Genomic DNA, 21,221 nt, shown 5'->3' on the forward strand with positions numbered 1-21,221 from the left:
CATAAAGAATATATACAAAATAATTTAACATATGTTAAATTAAGTCCTTTTACCTCGGGATTCATTACTCTTATTAAAGGTGCTAAACAAGGTTGTCCATTATCTCCTATTCTGTTTGCATTGGCTATTGAAATCTTTGCAATTTTAGTACATAACAATGCAAAAATAAGAGGTGTACTAAAATAATGTTATTTGCTGATGATATATTACTTACATTACCTAATTCAAAAGAAACATTAGAACGGTTAGATTTATTAATTGGGAAATTTTATAAGAGCTCAGGTCTACACTTCAATAAACTAAAATCTGCATTTTTGCTACTAAACAAAAAGAAAAAGTACAAATAAATGGGAACCATATAATAGGGAAACAAGTTATTACTTTAAATTATCTAGATGTTGTCTTATGCAAAGATTTGAATGAGTTTATAACAGCAAATTATAATAACATCATTAATAATATCAAAACCTTGGTAGAAAATGGAATAAAGTATTTTTGACCTTTGAAGATAGATTATAATTAATAAAAGTATTTCTGATTCCCAAATTATTATATGTATCACTAGCCCTTCAATTGTATCCAGAGAGATGTCTCCTTAAATAAATAAATACAATTTTATTAAGGTTTTTATGGTATCCTGAAAGAAACAGAGTGGCTTATACACATCACATTAGGTCATGGGAACAAAGAGGACTGAACTTTCCAGATATAGAAATCTATTTAAAAGCATCTATATTTAAAATTGTTATAGAATGGATAAACCCTGATTACTCTGCTAATTGGAAGACATTACACACTATTATACTAATAAATGAATTCAATTAATTAAAACATCTCAATATTGGATATAGATAATAAATTATGGTATTTATTAAGTATTACTATCCACTATAATTTAACCAGGCCTACTAAATCATACTTGATTGATTTTCTTTTTAATGTCTTCAGAAAATTTGTCAATGCAAGTACGGAATTAAAACTTTGGTTTGATCTTTTTACCCATTTACCATTACAAAATATTATCCTCATAAAATATATGAAGAAATACTGACTTTCTGAAAACACAAGAACTTTATTTGTTGGATACAATGCATCAAGGAACTAAAGGTTGTAGATATGCTAATGGTAAGGACACTTTATGATTTACCATCCCAAGACTGGCTAATATTACAAAGTATTTTAATGTACTCTCAGGATTTATGTAGGGTAATTAGTAACTCTTCCTTTAAAGATACTACAAAACTCATAAATTACTTATATGGAATCATATATAATAATCTTAATATAAAGAATAACATCCCAAATTTATATAAATAATTAATAAAGTATAAAATGATGCCTAAATTAAGTTTTTGGCAATATATCACTAAAGGTCATTCATTATATCTGTCTTCAAAAATCAGTCAAGAAAGTACACTTCTAGTTCACAATATTGGAAAATTTTCAATTGGCAGTTTTTACATAGAGCATTTTTAACTCCAGGTAGAATGGCTAGAATTAGTGGAGATGTGAACAGGTGTGTAAATCAGACTGGAACCATATTTTTTACAGTTGTGTTAAGATTAGACCTTACTGGAAAGCTGTTCATAATTTACTTCAGGCATTATTTAATGAATCATTTGTATTATCTAAAGGTCTAATTCTATTGAATCTTAATGAAGGCCCTTATCTGAACAAAACAAACATATACATATTATGCAGAACTTTAGCGATTTCCAAGAAATGTAAAACTAGAAGTTGGAACTCAAAGTCAACATTTCCCTTGAAAGACTTTTTAACTTTATTGAAAAGCTCAGTACTGAAGGAAATCAAAATTAAAGAACTAAGAACACATCCAAAGCCATTGGCAAATAGCCCTTTGAAAAAAGTTTTATCACTAATTGATACTCTGTAACTGCCAACCGACCCACTCCGATAACTGGAAATTGTTTCATTTGTTTACTTTTATGTATCATTGTTTTTTTATTATTGATGTCTGGCTGTTTGTAAATACTATAATTAGTTGTTTAAAAATGTTATGATTAATATGTTATGAATGGTTTAACAAAATTATTTGGAAATAAAAAAAATACATGAGTAAAAAAAAAAAAAGGGTCTGGTTACTATTTAAACAATGGGTATTTAAATGTAAGTGAATTCTGAGGAAGCCCTAACTTCGACAGGACAAAAACATTTAACTTCACTTTTATGAAATCCTTTTAATAAATACGTTTTATTTTTTGATAGTTTTGAGTCATCATGAATCTTTGCCACACAGCCAGTATGATATTTTTCATTTGTATTAGTTTGGTTTTTATATTGTAGTCACTGAGTGGTTAAAAACAGAGTATCCGCAAAATGAATTAGTTCCAATGAAATCTGTCACAGCTACATGTCAATAAAATGATCAGTGCTGAATGAAATCAACATATGAGTTGTTGGATATGCAAAAAAAAAAATGATAAATATATGGAGAAGCCCATATAGATAGCTAGATAGACATTGTAGCTCTCAACCTCTTAGCACAAAAATCTGGACAAAGCCCCACAAATAGGGACAATTTTAAAATATTGCTGTTAGAAAGTTGCTAAACTAAAAGATCTTGTGGTACCATGCATTTTCTGCGGGATATGAAAGTCAAATGCCTGTCATTATTTAGTGAATTCAGTCCTTCCTGATTTGACACAAAAATCCAGATAATCACAGAATTTATGTGTTGCAGACCAAAATTATGAGGCAAAAATCTGGACAGTTGAGAGGTATGATAGACATACATGTACACACACACACACACACACACACACACACACACACACACACACACACACACACACACAAAATGCTATGCCAGTTTTGCTGGTGTGTGAGCCCACAGTACAGTTGGGAAAAGGGAATTTGACCTTTCCCCATTGTAATGCAACCTCAGAGTTGGTATATATAATTATCGGAGGTTTGATGGTGGTACAGGGGGCTTGCCTAACAAAAGCAAAAATAAAAGATAGAGTTATTTTTTCTCTATGGTGAATTCTGAACAGTACAATATGTTTCTAATTTGAGAAAGCAACATGCACCCCCCATACATACATTTATATATATATATATATATATATATATATATATATATATATATATATATATATATATATATATATATATATATTGATATATATATCAGTTGTAGACAACCCATTGAATGATCAGGAATTCAACCTCCATGATGAAAATCTATCTTTTAACTATTTTTTGCAGGGGGCAAGCTTCCCTGCACCCTGCAAATGGTGGAACACATCCCCCTTGCCCCCAGTAACCTAAATATGTTAAATCTGAGATAACACAATACCAGGTAAGTGTGAAAGTATAAAAACACCTTACTCTGTCATTGTCCCATCCTTTCTCTGTTAGCATTCTACAAAGACACTTGGATTTGAATAACATTTATAAAAAACAGTCTACACTTCAACATTATTGGATATAAATATATATACATGTATGTATGTGTGTGTGTGTGTGTATATATATATATATATATATATATATATTATATAAAAAAAATATATATATATATATATATATATATATATATATATATATATATAAAATATATATATATATATATATATATATATATATATATATATACATATACATGTAGATATATACAGAAATAAATATACAAACATGCACACAGACAAATAGATAGCTAGGTAGATCGATATATAGATAGATCTACTAATCAATCCGAGAGTATGCAAATATGTTCAGTGTCATTTTAGTCGACATCTGTTTTGTTGACACATTTGTATGAGATTGCTGCATTACCAGGTGTGGGAAGTCCATCCTTTCTCTGGTATTGTGTAATCTCTAATTTAGAATATAAAATTATCATGCAGTGGGAGGGGTATTTGGGGCTTGACCCCTCCAAGAGAATGCTTTTTTTTTAGTTGCATATTCTATGGCTATGTCTTGGGGCATGTGCAGTCCAGTATCAATTTTTTTCATGCCGATGTTACTGATGTCAGCTTTTGGATGTTTAGATATTTTTAAGGCTACATATGCATGCATATGTATACATATATATGTGGAAGTTGCGCATACCAGCATGACTTAGGCACAATTTGTATTTTGCTTTAGGGAGTCAAGCTTACCTGCATTTGTTTGTGCTGATACATTCAGAAGAAATGTTATATTGTTCAAACAACATTACACTTTAGCTTTATAGTGTTCAAACTAAACTTAATTATGCATGTAATTGCTTTCCTATACAATTAATGAATTAACAGATAAAAATGCTACCAAATTATGCAGTGTAGGAAAAAGTGGTGTACAAAATGTTAAGAAATGCGTTTAGTTTTGAGACCTGGGAAAACAGTACACAGAGCTGTAGCTTGCATCACTTGCTAAACAAGACTATTTGGTTAATGTTTGTTTGAAGCAGAGTATTTTACCTCTGTTTTGGTATCACAGGAAGACATATGTTTATTTGTATCATACCACTATGGCTCATGCTCTTATCTGACTGAAGTCCTGTTTTTCATTTTCTGCTCTTTGATACTATGCTGAATATTCTGTCTCTGGAGCTAAACAGATAAGTTATTATTGGTTTTCTTCTAGAAATTATATATTCACAGAATCAAAAAAAGAAATACCAAACCAAACAACGCTAGGTGCTGTCCACTGGAAAGATAAATGCTAGATCTGGGGTATATTTCCGATTTCCCATCCACTGACCCAGGTTTCTTTTGAATAGGGTTAGGGAAGAGCTCCTCTTCACATTGATGGCAAGCCTGTTCCAGAGAAGGTAAATTCCCCTGGAACACATACCTGTCTTTCCCACATATCCTATTTATGTCACAAGCAAAGTTTAAATCTATAGATGCTATTCATTTTTTCAGATATACAAAAGATCCAGCCAAGTAAGATGCAAGGGTGTCATACATACCAGGCATAGATTGGCTTTCAACAGTCTGTAGGAAACAGAGTATAAAGCTAGGGCTTTGAGGCAGTCTGCACAGAACATGCTGTTTATGACCTTCATTCTTTTTGTGAGGAACCTCTGTGACTGTTACATCTGTTTACTGTGCATGGTCAGGTACATACCAAAGGGGACATTGTACTCAATGTTGGACCTGATTAGGGCTGAATACAGGGTAACAATGACATCCTTGAACATAAATGTCATGCCCTTGCTTATAAGTTGAGCAGCATTGAATGATTTCCATACTACCTTAGAAACATGTTGGACAAAAGCAACGTTACTTTTTACCTATGTACCCAAATCCGCAACTACTGGTTCCACTCGTAGGGGTGTATTATCGATAAGGTAATTTCCTAGAGTGGTTGACTTCTCAAAAGTTACTATTATGCATTTCATGACATTAAGTTTAAAGCCATTGCTTTGGCACTAGTCATTTGTCTATGTTAGTTCTTCCTGTTAGGATGTTATTATCTTGGGAGGATTGTATGAGTTCTACTCATTCTAATCATCTGCAAACATGGTCAGCCAAAGGCTCTTGACATTGACCTTAACTTCTGAGAAGGAGATTCCAAAAAGGAATGGACTCAGCACACAGCCCTCAGTAACTCTGCTAGTGACCAACCTCTTTGCAGATGTGATCTCCCCTATTCTAACTTTCTGGGTTCTTTCTTTATTTAACCATTGAGTATCATACAGGTTTATGCCTATATCTATGAGTTAGTTTACAACACCCAAGTGAGTTATTTTATCAGGTCAGGGTAGGCAGTATGCACCATTTTGCCCTCAACCATTGCCTTAGTGAACTTCTGAAAGATGTCCACCGGGTTGAGAAGGCATGATCTGTCCTTGATGAAACCAAACTGGGTTTGATCCAGTGTTTGAAGGTTTCTTATGCCTTATTAATCACCTCCATGATCACCTCCATGATAATTCTTTCCATGGGTTTGCATATGAGACAAGTCTGTTTATGGGTCTGTAGCTCCTGGGGTCCATTGATGGCAGAATCTTGTGCTGAGGGATGACCATCATTGTAATTCTCCATTCACATGGCAAAAAGGCTGTCTGGAGACTATAGTCCCAGTACTTCATGTCTCAGGCTATTTAGGAAGAATCCCTGGATATTTTTAGGGCCCATTGATGCAGTGCTTTTATCCGTAGACAGTGCATCTAAAACCTTCCCTCTAGTAATAGTTGGGGACGGGCTTTGTTTGCTGGTATTTTCTGGGAGGTGGTCAGGGGAGAGATAGGGTAAAGTTAGAAATGAATTTGTCAGCCAGCAGATTTCCAATATCTTCTGGCTCTGTGTAGGTGGCTCCAATTACAATCAGTTCTACAATGTGCTGCCTTTGAGGTTTTGGACAGCTAAAGAAAGCCTTGTGGAGGTCTTTTCTCTGGGAAGCTATATTTACCTCAGATTTTGCCTTTAGTAAATTTAATTTGCCGTGTTAGTTGTTTGTGTATATTGACAAGAGTGCTTTTTATCATGCTGCGCATAGTCCTTCTTAATCTTGGTTATATTTTTGTTTTGTTGTACAACCTGTTTATGTTTGGATTCCACCAGGTTGGTTTATTTTTTTTGAGTTAATTCCGGGCTTTTTTCTGGTAGGCACAGCTACCTCTATGAATTTATTGTCACGATTGTATAGGGTTTCTGTGAACAATTATTCATAGGGAGCTGTACTGTCAGGGATTGGGGAGAGGGACTGAAAACTTGACAGGTTATCATTTAGTAAAAGGAAGTTTGCCTTAGAATAGTTTCTAAATCTTACAGGTTTAACTGATTTCACCAAACTGATTTTATTATAAAGGAGACAGCTTTTTGGTCTGACCTTACCAGAGAAGATACGACACTGCACTGGGGGGATACAGAATTTTGCTATATTTATGAGTACTATGTTGAGTAATTTTGCATGCCTAATAAGCATAGGGACTATCTGGTCCAAGTTGTTTATATTTACAAAGTACAGAAATCTCTAGGCCTGCAAATCTGATGTCATGTAAGTATCCCAGTTTACACTGTGGTTGTTGAAGTTACCCATGAATATAGTGTTTGGTTGAATGGTGAGGTCCTCTGGTAAGTCCAAGTATAAGCTATAGGTTTCTTGAGTCAGAGAGGGTGACCTATAGCGTGCAAGGATATTATATAGGACTTTGCATATGGACATCTGGACACAGAGAGGCTCAAGCACATCATACTGCTTGGCTATTCTTTTGGTGAGTTGCTATTGATATAAATTGAGACACCCCCACCTTTTGTCCTTGCCTATGCAGTAAATGGCCTGAATATGTTGAAAGCACCATAGCCCTGTACTACCAGAGTGGTCTCTGTAGCATTAAACCATGTCTCAGTGACTGTACAGATGTCCACATTCCCCAGGGTGAGGGGAGCATGGAAGGAGTGGAGTTTCTTGTTTAGTTTCCCGGCATGGAGCAGTAATACCCTTAGATTATCTTGGGTTGATTTTGCTATGTTAGAAGGTTTGTCATTTTGGCATTGACTGAAAAAGGCACTGTAGGGGAGGATGATGTTTAACCCAACATTCAAATGCCTAGAGGGAACATTTGAAGACCATCCTTGACAAAGCAGTGTAGTCTACTGATTACATCCTCCCAGGCTGACAAATATTGTAACCCCTTGAAATGTCACCAGAAACTAAGCCAAGTATTGAAGCCAGTCATCTGTTGACATCATCCTTGGAGAAAGTAGAATGCTGCTCACAGTTGGCCACATACCAGCCTAGCATGCATATTCCAAGACATCCATAATGTTTCTCTTCATATAGTGCATTGAGGTACTTCTCAGGTCATGTACACCCACATGGACTATGAATGTGTCTACTGCCACTTGTTGATTAATGACTTGAATACATGGTTGATTTGTGGGATCCTGGCCCCTAATTAACAACTGTTTGTGAATTTTCCCATATTCAGCCTGGTGAGCACTGTATTTAACTGCATGACATAGTTCTGTCTATATGTAAGGTGCATGGGTGAAGGAGCCACTATATTAAGTGTTGTCCAAAACCCTCAAACATAAACTCAGCAATAATAAATGAGCAAAAAACAATCAAAGTACAAAGAAAACAAATCAAGTTTTCCAAGGGGAAAGCATTTTTGAATCTTGGCTATAACTTTTCTGCTGTTGTTCATCCTGTTTATCTTTGGATATCACCAGGGTGGTTTGTTTTTGAGTTAGTCCTAGGCTTACCTTTGGTAGGCACAGCTGTCTGTATGTATTTATCGACATGATTGTACAGGGGTTTTGTGAACAATTCCGCATAGGCAGCTGTGTTGTCACAGTTTGGGAAGGGTCTTCTATTATATTCTTCCTTACTTAAATATTCTACCTCCATAATCACACAATTGAGGAGAAAGTAGTAAACATCTTGAAAATGTGAACATGATAAACACTGGAACTACAATCTCATAGTTCAGGAATTCCCTTATGGAACACAGACAGGTAAAAGTAACTATGGTTTAACAGAACCAGGAAGGCAACCCTTAAGTTAAAATGTGATGGGCATATAGTGAGGAAAACAATGAAAGATTGTGAGACAATATTAGGGTTCAACCAAACACCCTAATAATGGGCGACTTCAACTACCCCACCATTAACTGGGGAAACTACTCATGTACCAACTCCTTAGCTCAACGCTTTCTGGAATTCATAAACTCCAATGCCGTAGATCAACTTATCTACACCCCCACCAGGGTCAACAATATCCTAGACCTAGTCATTACCAACATAAATGACTGGTGTTCCACACCTGAAATCAACTCCTCATTTGTCCGATCCAACCATAAGCTTATTACCCTTGATATCCACATCCCACCCCATCCCCCATTAAGGAAACCACAGTAAAACATTTCTCCAAATCCAACTTCATGCTTCTTAAGACAGAAGTGGTGAACTTCATGACACCCATGCAGATGGACAATACAGTTACAACTGCTGAATCCTAGACAAATGCACTCTTTAAACAGTTACATGAGTGCATAGATCCTGCTATCCCAAACAGAACTAAGATGCTATTCTCCAAAAAAAGGAAGCCAATCTGGTAGTCCACTGCCATAAACAAACTGTACAACAGAAGGAAGAAACTGTTGCAAAAGAGAGTAAAATCCCATGAGTGGAGGAGCTCCTTGATCAGCCTCAGTAAGAAGCTGAGATCCCTTATAAGATCCTCCAAAGCTAGCTATGAAAACAAAATCACCACTAAATCCAAGGACGACCACAAAGCATTCTATAGCTATGTCAAGAATCTAGATGGCAACACCCAGATCTGCTCTGAGTTACAGCACAAAGGCACGAAAATTACAGAACCAACTGATATTGCCAACATCCTGGCAGATAGGTTCAGTGCTAACTTTACCCCCTTCTCACCCCCTAAAGGGCCCATATCTATACAGGAAGAATGCAGAGTCCCTGTAATCACAACTATGCAGGTAAAAACTGCACTCACTAAAGCCAAAAACACAGCATCCATGGGACAGGACAACATCCCAGGCTGCGTTTTACACAAACTTCAGAGTGAACTGGCTCCCCACTTAAGCCTCATGTTCAATAATAGCCTCGCATCAGGCTTTGTGCCCACTGAATGGAGCACAGCAAGTTATCCCACTCCACAAAGGGAGAGCCACCACTGATCCCGGGAACTATCAACCTGTTAACCTGACGAGCCTGGTCTGCAAGGCCATGGAACGTATCATCATGGAACTCATAAACAAAGACATTGGTAACCACTAAACTCTGGATTCCACCCAGTTCAAGTTTGTAAAAGGCTGATCATGCCTTCTGAACCTAATTGACTTCTTTGAGGCAGTCACCAAAGCCGTGGATGAGGGTAAAGTGGTTCACACAGTCTATCTTGACCTCGCCAAGGCTTTCGACACCATCCCCCATTCTGGAATTATAGCTAAACTCACTAAACCAGGTATAAATCCCTACATCACAAGATGGGTTGCCAGATGGCTCACTGACAGAACCCACACTGTAAAAGTTGCAGACTCCAAATCTGACCTCAAAGCAGTGACAAGTGGAGTACCACAGGGTTCCATCCTGGGACCTCTCCTGTTTGGTATCTACTTCTCTGAAGTACAGGCTAACACAGAAGGCCTCTGGCTAATGAAGTTCGCATATGACTGCAAACTAGGAGCCATAGTCAAGTCCCCAAATGATGTGGACATCCTACAGAAGGGCCTCACTGAGACAGATGCCTGGTGTCAGAGCAATGGTTCAAGCTCAATGCCAAAAAGTGCAGTGTCATCCCCTTTGGTAAAAACTCTGTACCCATGAACTACCACATAGGCAGCAATCTACTTAACACCAAATGCGTGATAAGACACCTTGGGACCCAGGTGGACAGTAGTCTCTCCTTTGATAGTCACATCGCCACAGTAGTCAGGAAGTCCTTCTACATGGCACACCTCATCATAAAAGGGTTCTTATCCAGAAAAAAATAGGTCATGTTCCCATCTACTCGACACTCATTAGACCCATTATAGAGTACAACGCCCCTTTTGGAATGTACCTCACAAGACATCTGTAGCAGCTGGAAAGGCCACAGAAGTACCTCACAAAGAGGATTACTGGCCTCAAAAAAATGCCCTACACTGACAGCCTCAAAAAACTCCAGCTTTACTCCATAGCATATCACCTACTCCAAGGTGATTTCTGCCTAACATATAAAGCTATGTCAAACCCAGAGCTGTTGGACATGCTACAACTAAAGAAATCCCAATCCCTCTGAGCTACACGCTCTAGAGACCTAAACCTTGTCACCGCAATAAACAGGACATGCTGGAGGGATAGATTCCTGTACCAGAGACTTTCTATACTCTGGAACAAGCTACCCATCTATGTCAAGCAAAGTTCTTCATTAGCACTCTTCAAGAAAAATCTTGATGAGTGGATGGGAAATAGAAAATACACCCCGGGGATCACTTCTGTGTCTCTGCTCAACAGTGGCACAGGAAAATAATTTTCTTGGATGGCATAAGCCATGGAACCTTGTTGGCTAGGCTTATGTAGGCCCTTGGGCCGATAGCCTAGTACCTACCTATGAACCGACCTATGAACCTATGAACACAAAATATGACCTCAATGAGTGTATCAGCTTGTGACCCAGTGCAAGCTATTTATTCTTAGCTTCTCCACTGACTAGCTATATGTGCAATTCAGAAAATTATTTCTGTATGACTGAGCTTCAGGGCATATATCCATATGGCATGGTAATGCATACTGAGCTCACCAGCACATCCAGTAAGTTTTGAGCCACCAACAGACTATTATGCATAGTATCCTGTTGGTTTGGCTACTTTGTGCAGCAACAGTGATTGGCAACTTTGTTTCCATGATAGGTTTGCAATATAATAAAGGATAATATTGAGCTGTCCACAGCTTGGTAAATGCCACCCCTTGTCTGGAGTCATTTTCACTTCACTTTTTTAAGGGCAATGCCTTTATTGCATAAGGCAGGAAACTGTTGAAGTCTATTCATCTCACTTTTTAAGAGGGCTCTGAGTCTCAAGTCAGAACCCTTCTTTTGGATATTTCTTAACTATTGACAAAAAAACTCCTCCATCCAGTTTTAAAATCCTATCCTAAATCACTTCAACAGAAAAACAGGCAGTCATCCTTCTGGACAGCGTCTATAGTATTGCCCATATTTTCACACAAACAGTAGAACTATTTCGTAATAGTAGACACTAGTGTGTATTAGGTAGTATAGCTGTATCACGGGATACAGATAAGAAGCTATGTGTCAAAAGATCAAGAAAAAGGCAAAAAAGTTCAGAACGTAAATTAGTTATTGATACTACTGAATGTTTTCTTGCATGACCATCAAAATTATGTGGACATATGGATTGCTGCATAATTTTTATGTATTTATTTATTTATGTGTTTGTTTGTTTGTTGTTGTTGTTGTAACTTCACATGCAGATTTACTTATTTGTATTTATTGTACCTGTAACTGGACATGCCAGGAAAGGAGCTTTACGTCCAGTTAAATTACTTGTAAAATAAAATAAAATACCACCAATATTTTATGCTCATGAAAGCACTGTTAGTACTTTAGCAAAATGTCATCACATCTTTAGTACTGAAAAGTGAAATGTACAAAAACTGTTGTTACCTAAAATGTGATGTTATCTTTCTGTGAAATTTTTACAATTTTGCTTATTGTCACTAAGAGCTGTGAACATGTGAAACAATGAATAATTGGTATGAGAAGTATTCATATTTCCAGGATCTAATTTCTTGAGCTAAGTCTTACATGCGTTTGTGGAAATACCAAAACTTTAATCTTAAAGAAAAATAAAATGGAGGGGGTTTCTTTTTTTATTTCAGAGTTTTCAGTTCTGAAGAAAAACAATCAACTAGAGTGGCTTATTCCTTTCCCAATGCATGTTTTCTGTTAAGTAAAAAGGTGTAAATTAAAGAATGACTGTAATACCTGCAGCATGCTTCAAAGCAACACTATCTTATGGAGTTCAGAGATATAAATATTTAATACAATAAGCGGAACAAAAGTAACAATATATTTGCATACTTTTTTCCCTTAACTGTACCTACATTTTGATTATCTGGATACTTGCTGAATGGAATGATATAGCTAGCTCATTGCAAGCATACTGACCAACAAGATAATTTACATGTGAATTACTGTGAAATTTTATAAGCTACTTCATATGCATTGATTATTAGTTTGTGTTCTGTTAAAATATACTGTTATTTATTCATTATTTTAACTCTCCAAGTGAACTAATTCTAGAGATCCTCTTTTGTTTCATAACTTGAATGGGAAATGAACAATTGCCTGAACATAAATTGTTTGATGTTTGATCACAACAAGTTTGCTAAACAGACAAAGTAGATAGTAAACTGAGGATGAATAGTGCTGTTTAGCACAAAAATACTTACTTTGCTAAACTATTTATGTGAAGTCAAATGCAGTAGATATAAAGTAAAAAAGAGAAAAACAAAAAAAATGAAATACTAGATGAAAAATACATTATCCAGTGTTACAGCCAGTTCGCTTGATTTGATACTGTGGGCAATCTTCAGATAATAGTTCTTCCCCTCCCACCCCCAAAAAATCTACACCCCCTTTCATTAACTTTAGATCCTTTTGCTATAGTTACAATCACACACACACACACACACACACACACACACACACACACACACACACACACACACACACACACACACACACACACACACACACACACACTATAAGCAAATACATTAATTTAAGAAGCCATGATATCAATCACAGCTATGTATGTGACTGTCAGTACTATTCATATCATGTCCCTTGATGGCTTGCACGCAGGGAAGCCATTCTCTCCATTCTGCCCTAGTTATGACACTGACATTTATTACATTACAGTATTCATTAATAGGGAATTTGGTCCACGATCAATAAGCATTTTGTGAGCAACACCGTCAGACTGTATCTTGTGTAAGAGGAAACAGTGTCCATTTGCAATTCATGAGAAACTGATCTTTAAACTGAAGTATCCATACACTTTATTTTTTTCATGAATTGTTCATTCATTCAACATGCTATGCATTTTGTAAACAAGAGACGTTTGGGAAATGACTACCTTACCCTTGAATTCCTCTACACTGCTATAGCTGGTCTAGCGTGCCTGTTTAAGCTTGAGTGATAGGTGAAAGGTGAGCATTTTAGAGTATTTTATTTTTATTTATTTTACCTGCATTTGTTTACCGGTGTAGTACACTGATCAATATTAACCAATTTCAGGATCAGCCTGGGTGAAAAACAAAACAAATTCATAAACAAAAAATACAGAAATGTAAGCAATAACAAAGTAGTTGAGACTATTTACATAGAAAAACATATTTATATACATTGTACTGAACAAGCAGATTGTAATGTACAATATGTGCAGTGGTTTCTAAAGTAGGTCGATCTTCAGTAAATCTTGAGAGAGGAAACGAGACTCAAAAAGGCGATGTCCTGTTTTGAAACAGAAGCATATGGCTTGGATGAAGAAGTGTTTTTTGAGTTGCTTTCTGAATTTTCAATGAGTGTTGATTTCCTTAATGTTGATGGGGAGAGCTTGCCAAAGAATAGTTGCCTGACAGGAGAAAGCATATGCAGTCCTGTGGAGTTTGATTCTAGGGGTAATGAGAGTTGGTGTGGCTTGCGAGTAGTCTCGGGTTGTATGAGGAGTTTTTTTTTCATGAAGTTTAGCTGCAAGGGAAGTAAATGTGTGGAGTTGGAGTAGTTTGTAGACTTGTAATCCAAAAAGTAAGTATGACCTTTGTTTTATGGGTAGCCAATTGTTTTTCTACAGTTGTAAACTGAGTCTCACATGGGGGTGAGTTTGTAATGAATCAACAGATGCTGTTAGAGATAGTGTGGAGTGTGGCAATGTTTTTTCTTGGAGGCAGAAGCAAAAATTCAGGCCCATATAAAAGTTGAGAAAGGAGAACTCCTTTGCCATTGACTGCTCTGGCTGGTTGAGTTACAAAAGAGAAAATCTTTTTGGCCAAGAAGAGGAGGGAGTTTAATTTATATCTCATTTTGTCTATGTGGAAATCGAAGTTTAATAAGTGATTAAGCCATAGTCCTAGGTATTTGAAGGTGGTGATTGTTTCTATGGAATGGTTGTATAAGTCAAAGTTAGTTAAAGAGTTAAATGTTTGGTGAATTTTCTGTGGAGTTCCAAAAAACATAGTTTTGATCTTGGTGGAGATGAGAAGAATGTTATGGTTTATGAGCCATTTTTGGAGCTCATATAAGTCTGACTGGAGCAGGTATTGAATGTTGGTGTGAGAGTGACCTGATTAGTTAATTAGCATGTCATTGGCATAGAGGTTAAGTGGGAGGTGGAGAAGGTCACAAGGAAGTTTGATGATGAATATGGAGAAGAGGACGGGCAAAAATGGATCCTTGTGGTACACATTTAGAAATAAGTACAGATTCTGATTGGGAGGATTCTATTTTAAGCCTGAATTGTCAGTAAGTTTTTAAACCAGGCAGTCATGCCTGGACTGATACCAATTTCAAGCTGTTTATTTTGAATAGAAGGAGGCTGGCCCAGAGGATAAGCATGATGAACTGAGTTGTTCATCGAGAGAAGAGAGGAGATGCAGGCATCATGAAGTGAGGATTGAGTAACAGGGTTAGAAAACAGTGAGCTCAGCACTATGAAGGCACCATTTTATTAAAATTCAATAAAATGAGATGTTCCGTCCACCCTATTGTCTAAGGAAGGGCACAAAAGGCTCATCATCATCATCAACCCCCTTATTCCTATTTTTTACATAGGATTGGAGTGTCATGTCAACTGTTGCCAGCCCTCTCAATTCAGTGCCACTTTCCTGCCTTCTTCAACAGTCAAGCCTGATGGTTGCATGGCTTCTCTCACATAATCCATCCATGTCTTTGCTGGACATCCTCATTTCCTCTTGCCTTCTTCCAGTATATCCCAAATCTTACTGAACAAATTGTTTTCTGCTTTCCTACATATTTCCATACCACCTTAATGTAATTGTGGTAGTGTTGTCTCCAGTTGGAGTTACTTTGACTTCTACTCTGATGCCATCATTTCTTTGCTGTCCCACAGCGGCCATCCTGTTATCTCTCTCAGGCACTTAATTTCAGTCACCTCTAGATTCCTCAACTGTTCTTCCTTCACTGCCCAGGTTTTTGCACCATAAAGAAGTACTGGATAGATCACTGTTTTTTTTTTAAACTTGCTTTTCAGCTTCTTTTTCATTCTTTTGGGATACATCACCCATGTTATTCTGTGGCAGTTGGCTGCAGCCCTTCTGATTCTAACTTTGACTACCTCATTCAGACTTCCATTTTCCTGAACCATCCCTCAAAGATACTTAAAGCTGTTAAAATATTCCACTATTTTCCCTTTCCTTCTATATCAGTTTCCATCTGGGGATACACGTTAAATAACAGGTAAAGTCCTCATTATAATGACTCATCACACAAATTATAGACGTGCCAGTACCCAACAGAACAATGCCACACTATATGTACTTGTCTGGTCATGCCTCTCTCTATAACTTGGAAACTAAAACAAGGCTAGTAGCAGCAGCTCTCTTCACAGATCCCTTCACTATCTCCATAACATTTCTTAAATCAGTCACCGACTGCCTAGCACTTAATCTTGTCTCAGCTTCTATGAGGCTGTCAGGTAGAGAACCTGCTTCTAAATGATCTAGGAAACATTGATGTTTAATGACATCTTTATATGAATAAACAATTGCCTCCTTTACTTCGTCTTGCAAAATGTCTTCCATTATATGTGTCCACAATCTGTCCCAAGTCTTTCCTTTTATATTAGGTTACTCATACAATTGTACAAATGTAGAAGGTAGCAAACTGCCTTCAACAAATTCACACTGGGTTCAATTGCTCCAATACACCCTTACCTAACAGCACCAAGTTTAAAACCATTATTTATGCAATGCCATTCACTGTAGCATGCTTGGAAAAAAGCAGGATAAATTATTTTGCAAACTAGCAACTTGCATGTGTTATATACAAAAAAGTGCATCAACTTTCCAGTGTTATATCAGAATATATTCATACCACAAAATAATTTTGCCATCCTTTCCTCCCTTCCTTATTAATATGAAACAAGACTTTTTCATGCTGTCTTATCATGTCTTTTAAAGTTATTTTCTTTATTATCCAAACAATGCATACTTTAGCATTGCTAAATAAACCATCTTATAAATATCATAATCACAATTCAAATTTAATGATTTAAGCATCCATGGTCTTCTGTACTGACAACAACAGACTAATTGTCTCCCTTCATCACCACCCTTGAATGTGCTTGCATTGGATATGTTAGTACCAGTCCAGCAGTCACCTCTGCATTCAATAAACATATAGTCTCCCTAGCTCCGATCTGATGCTTCAAATTATTTAGTCCTCCCCTTAATAATTCCATTCTCAAATATTGTTATTTAGTTTCTTGGATCTAAACCCTGCATGACTTCCTTTCTCTAAGACCTGTCCTCCTTCCACTAGAATCATTGTCCCTGCCATTAACATTTAACCTTCTCTCTTTTACCTCATACATGCACTTTTTTTTGTTACCAGCTATTACTACGCTGCCTCTTGTGCAGAAGTTTGTATCTCTAGTTACGCTGTAAGTAAAGGTCCCAGTCAACTAACCATTTCATGCCCACTCTTTTGGTGCTACTGGGCATGTGTAATGGAAGAACATACATTTAAGGAAAATCATTCTGAATGCTTCCCAGATGATGGTTATACAATGGACTTACAGTGATGGCTTAAATAACTGACAGCTGTAGTGATATAAAAAAGTGTGATTGAAAATACAGTAATCCACCAACTGTAATACATACTGCATTTCCACTCTATCTTAGACTTCATCGCCTGCACTCACGAACACGCTCTGATAACACATAACCACTGGCGGTTACATATCCTTGGCTGTAATCTGCTCTTTCTCTGTACTGCATATATGCTTCATGCACCTGCATTCCCAGCATTACTTTTAATGTCTCCTGTGGACAATGGAATGTAGATTTTTTTTTCTACTTTTTTGTATTCTACTGGCATAGCAACTTTTCATCAGTGTAATGTACTTATATCAGTATTTATATATGCAACGGTTCTGTATGTGCATGTCTGTGTATGTGTGTGCGTTTTGTGTGTTGTGTAGTGTGTGTACTTGTGCATGTGCATGCATGTGTGTATGAGTGTGTGTGTGTGTGTGTGTGTGTGTGTGTGTGTGTGTGTGTGTGTGTGTGTGCGCGCGTGTGTGTGCATATGTGTATGAGTGTGTGTGTGTGTGTGTGTGTGTGCACGTGTGTGTGTGAGTATTTGTGTGTATTTTGTGTGTTGCATAGTGTGTGCACTTGTGCATGTGTGTATGAGTGCGTGTGTGTGTGTGTGTGTGTGTGTGTGTGTGTGTGTGTGTGTGTGTGTGTGTGTGTGTGTGTGTGTGTGTCTGTGTGTGTGCACGCGTGTGTGTGTGTGTGTATTTGTGTGTATTTTGTGTGTTGTGTAGTGTGTGCACTTGTGCATGTGTGTATGAGTGTGTGTGTGTGTGTGTGTGTGTGTGTGTGTGTGTGTGTGTGTGTGTGTGTGTGTGTCTGTGTCTCTGAGATGCCCCATAATGTGTAAAAATAATGCAGTAGAGAAGAAAAACAGGCTAGCCTAAGGTTAGTATTACAGATGTATGGACAGAAGCATAGAAATGTAGTTGGCACATAAGCAGTACATTTGACATTGCATAGCACCTTAGCAGATGTGACCCTATTGTAATTTTTTTCTGTAATGTACACAGCCCAGTGTCTGTAAAACCAAAAACCTGTGTTGATGTTATATTCTATATACAAACAAGAAGATGCGTGAATTCCTTTCTTTGAAATACTGCCTTTCCTAATAATATTGCATACAGTATATGCAAATATAGAACCTACCACATATAAATATTATTAAATAATATATCAATTATATGAAATGAGACATAAACCAAAATATCTAAAACTGATGTTATGTATGTATGTATGTATTTATTTATTTATGTATTATCTGTAGAATAATGCTGTGCTAATAACCTCTCAAGAGTATGAGTGGGTTTTATTTCATCTGTTGACACATGAGCACTTAAATCCTACAGGTTTATTTATTTTTGTGCATGGGTTTTCATAGCAATAGTGAACTTGGAGATGGTTATATTAAGAAGTGTAAGGACTGGAGTTGTGCTGAACTAGCTCTCGCATGCTCCCTCCCATATAATGCTAACTTCAGAGAAATGTTTATTAGTAATCTTCTGACTTTAGTTTTCTGGATCTGATGGAGAATGTTTAATATTTTAATGACAATAATTATGGGTCACTGTTAAGTCATATCTTTAGTAATAAGTTGTTGAAGTCATATAAAGTATATGATTTCTGTGTGATCAGATTCTGTAAGTCTCTTTTCCATACTGTCATTATAGATTGAATGAAGAACATATATTAATGACATTGATACACAGTATATATCCCAGTAAGAATCAGACCACATACGTGTAACATATAATCGACTAATTTGTTTGGCATTGTTACTTTCTCACAATGAATAATGTAGTTTAATAATCTATAGTAGATCTAGAAAAACAAAGTCAAACATTGACCTAAGTATCAATATTGTTTCAAACATATTTTGCTATATTTTTAACATCTATAAAACACACTTTCCAACATTCAGCTCATTTATTCAATCTGTATGACATGCAGAAACAATAAAAAGTCAAACATGTTCATTGTTTAAGCTGTGATTTAATAAATATGTTTAATGAAGTGGAGAAAGTGCAGCTTTTGTACAGGTCAAGTGGTCCGTAACCCTAAATGCTCTAAATGCAGTATGGGAATGGCCCTGTGTATGCCTAGGTGCTTTGATATAATACTATGAGTCTCCTGGTACTCTTAGTACGTGCCCATCACTGTCAAATGAACTGTCAGACAACGTGACTTTTTTAAGTTTGTGTTAACTACTGAAACCAAGAACTCACCATTTATTTTCATAGGTTATTTCAATGCCATTTTCTTAAATCTGCAAAGTACTCCAAACATCAGATTTATGAAATAAATATATATTTTAGCCTTTGTTTACAGTGTATGCTACCAAGTAAAAATTACATGTACTAATCTACCTTCTTTATTTTGCAATGTCAGATGAGATTATTTGATAATTAGTAGATGCTTAAAACTTAAAAGAAAATGGTTTGTCTGGGATGTTGAATTCTTCTAAACTTAATCTTGTTTCTTGCTGCTTTTATTTTAGACGGTTGCTGGACACAGAAGATGAATTATCTGATATCCAGTCAGATTCTGTCCCATCAGAAGTACGCGACTGGCTAGCATCAACCTTTACAAGAAAAATGGGAGTGGTAAAAAGGAGACCCGAAGAGAAGCCTCGGTTTCGGAGTATTGTACATGCTGTACAAGCTGGTATTTTTGTTGAAAGGTAAACTGAAATCATATTATAACATTAATACATTTTACAAAAGACACACACTAGAGGAATTAATTAAAATTAAATTTATTTCATTTTGAAAATAAATTTTACTAGCATATGTTGAACAGTAAGAGTGCATGTTCAGTTCAGAAATAGATTTAGTCTTCTCTAACGATGCCTGTACACCCAATGCCAAACAAAGGCTTATATACTTAGTATTCCTGTCTGCATTTCCACCTACTGTATATTATGCTTGAGTTCTTTATACTCTGGAATTGACTGGAATGGTTAGGACTGAGTTTTCAATGGGTAATTATTTTAGTCAGTGGAGGAGGAAGGGGTATTTAGTTGTTCTGACCTGTTATAAGTACCTTAGATAAGATAATAGCCAGCCTCATTTAGTTACATCAGATAAAAAGTATTGAGAATTATGGCTAAGATAGCACATTATTTAGCATCTTCATTGCTAAGAGAATTGAAAAGACTGGCCAGCAGCAGACCAAGAAAAGAATTTCAGAGCCACTTCTACCGCTGTCCACATATAACCTAAATGAATTATGAAGAAATGTGTTAATGAAATCTGGCAGTAGAGCAGTGTTACTTTCCCTACTCTGAGACGAGGAATGAGAGATTATCCAAGACTAAATGAAAGTGACCTGAGGACAACAGCGACAAGATCTATAAGGTACCCGACCGAGCATGTCACAAGATGCACATCAGCCAAAAATAAAACCACGAGGTTAAAAGCTACAGTATCATGACTATTTGTACTGTTATTTCATTTTTTGAAGAGCAAAGCCTATGTACATCACTACCAAGACATTTTATAATGTAAATCACGTAAATTATGAGTTAATCACTCAAGAAATCAAACTTTAGTTTTACAGCATGAACACTGCAAATATAAATGAGACTCAGAATGATTTTCAGGGTGTCCTATCTAAGGTTATTGATAAGCATGTCAGAATTAATATGTTTAGGCCTGGAGCAAGACCCAGCCTACTTTGGTGGAATACCAGCTTAGTTACACTATATGATAAAAAGGAGAGGCTATGGTAACTCTACAAAAAGTATCCTGCAGCTAGAAGACAAATTTGAACAAATCACAAAAAATGTCTTCCGAAACATGCTACAATATGCTTATATGAGCAGACTTTGGTAATTAGGCAAATAAGCTAAAATCAAAATCACATTCCAACACAGGTATATTACTACAGAACAATAGTTAAAGGCAATGAAAGCATTGCAAATGCTTTTAGTGAAATATTTGCTATCTCCAGTTTAGA

The 21,221-nt window shown here is 36.4% G+C and overlaps 1 protein-coding gene across 2 annotated transcripts in view; it reads left to right on the forward strand.

Annotated features, from left to right (window-relative positions):
* Positions 1-21,221, forward strand: part of PDE1A (phosphodiesterase 1A) — a 2,023,853-nt gene that overhangs the window by 1,425,798 nt on the left and 576,834 nt on the right. For both annotated transcript variants that reach the window (XM_044075254.1, XM_044075255.1), the window contains exon 4: positions 19,762-19,944. In XM_044075254.1, the coding sequence (XP_043931189.1) occupies positions 19,762-19,944 (183 nt within the window). The remainder of the gene's footprint in view (positions 1-19,761; positions 19,945-21,221) is intronic.

This window comes from Protopterus annectens, chromosome 6.part0 (genome assembly GCF_019279795.1).
Source record: "Protopterus annectens isolate FY-2018-M chromosome 6.part0, PAN1.0, whole genome shotgun sequence".
Lineage (NCBI taxonomy): Eukaryota > Metazoa > Chordata > Ceratodontiformes > Protopteridae > Protopterus > Protopterus annectens.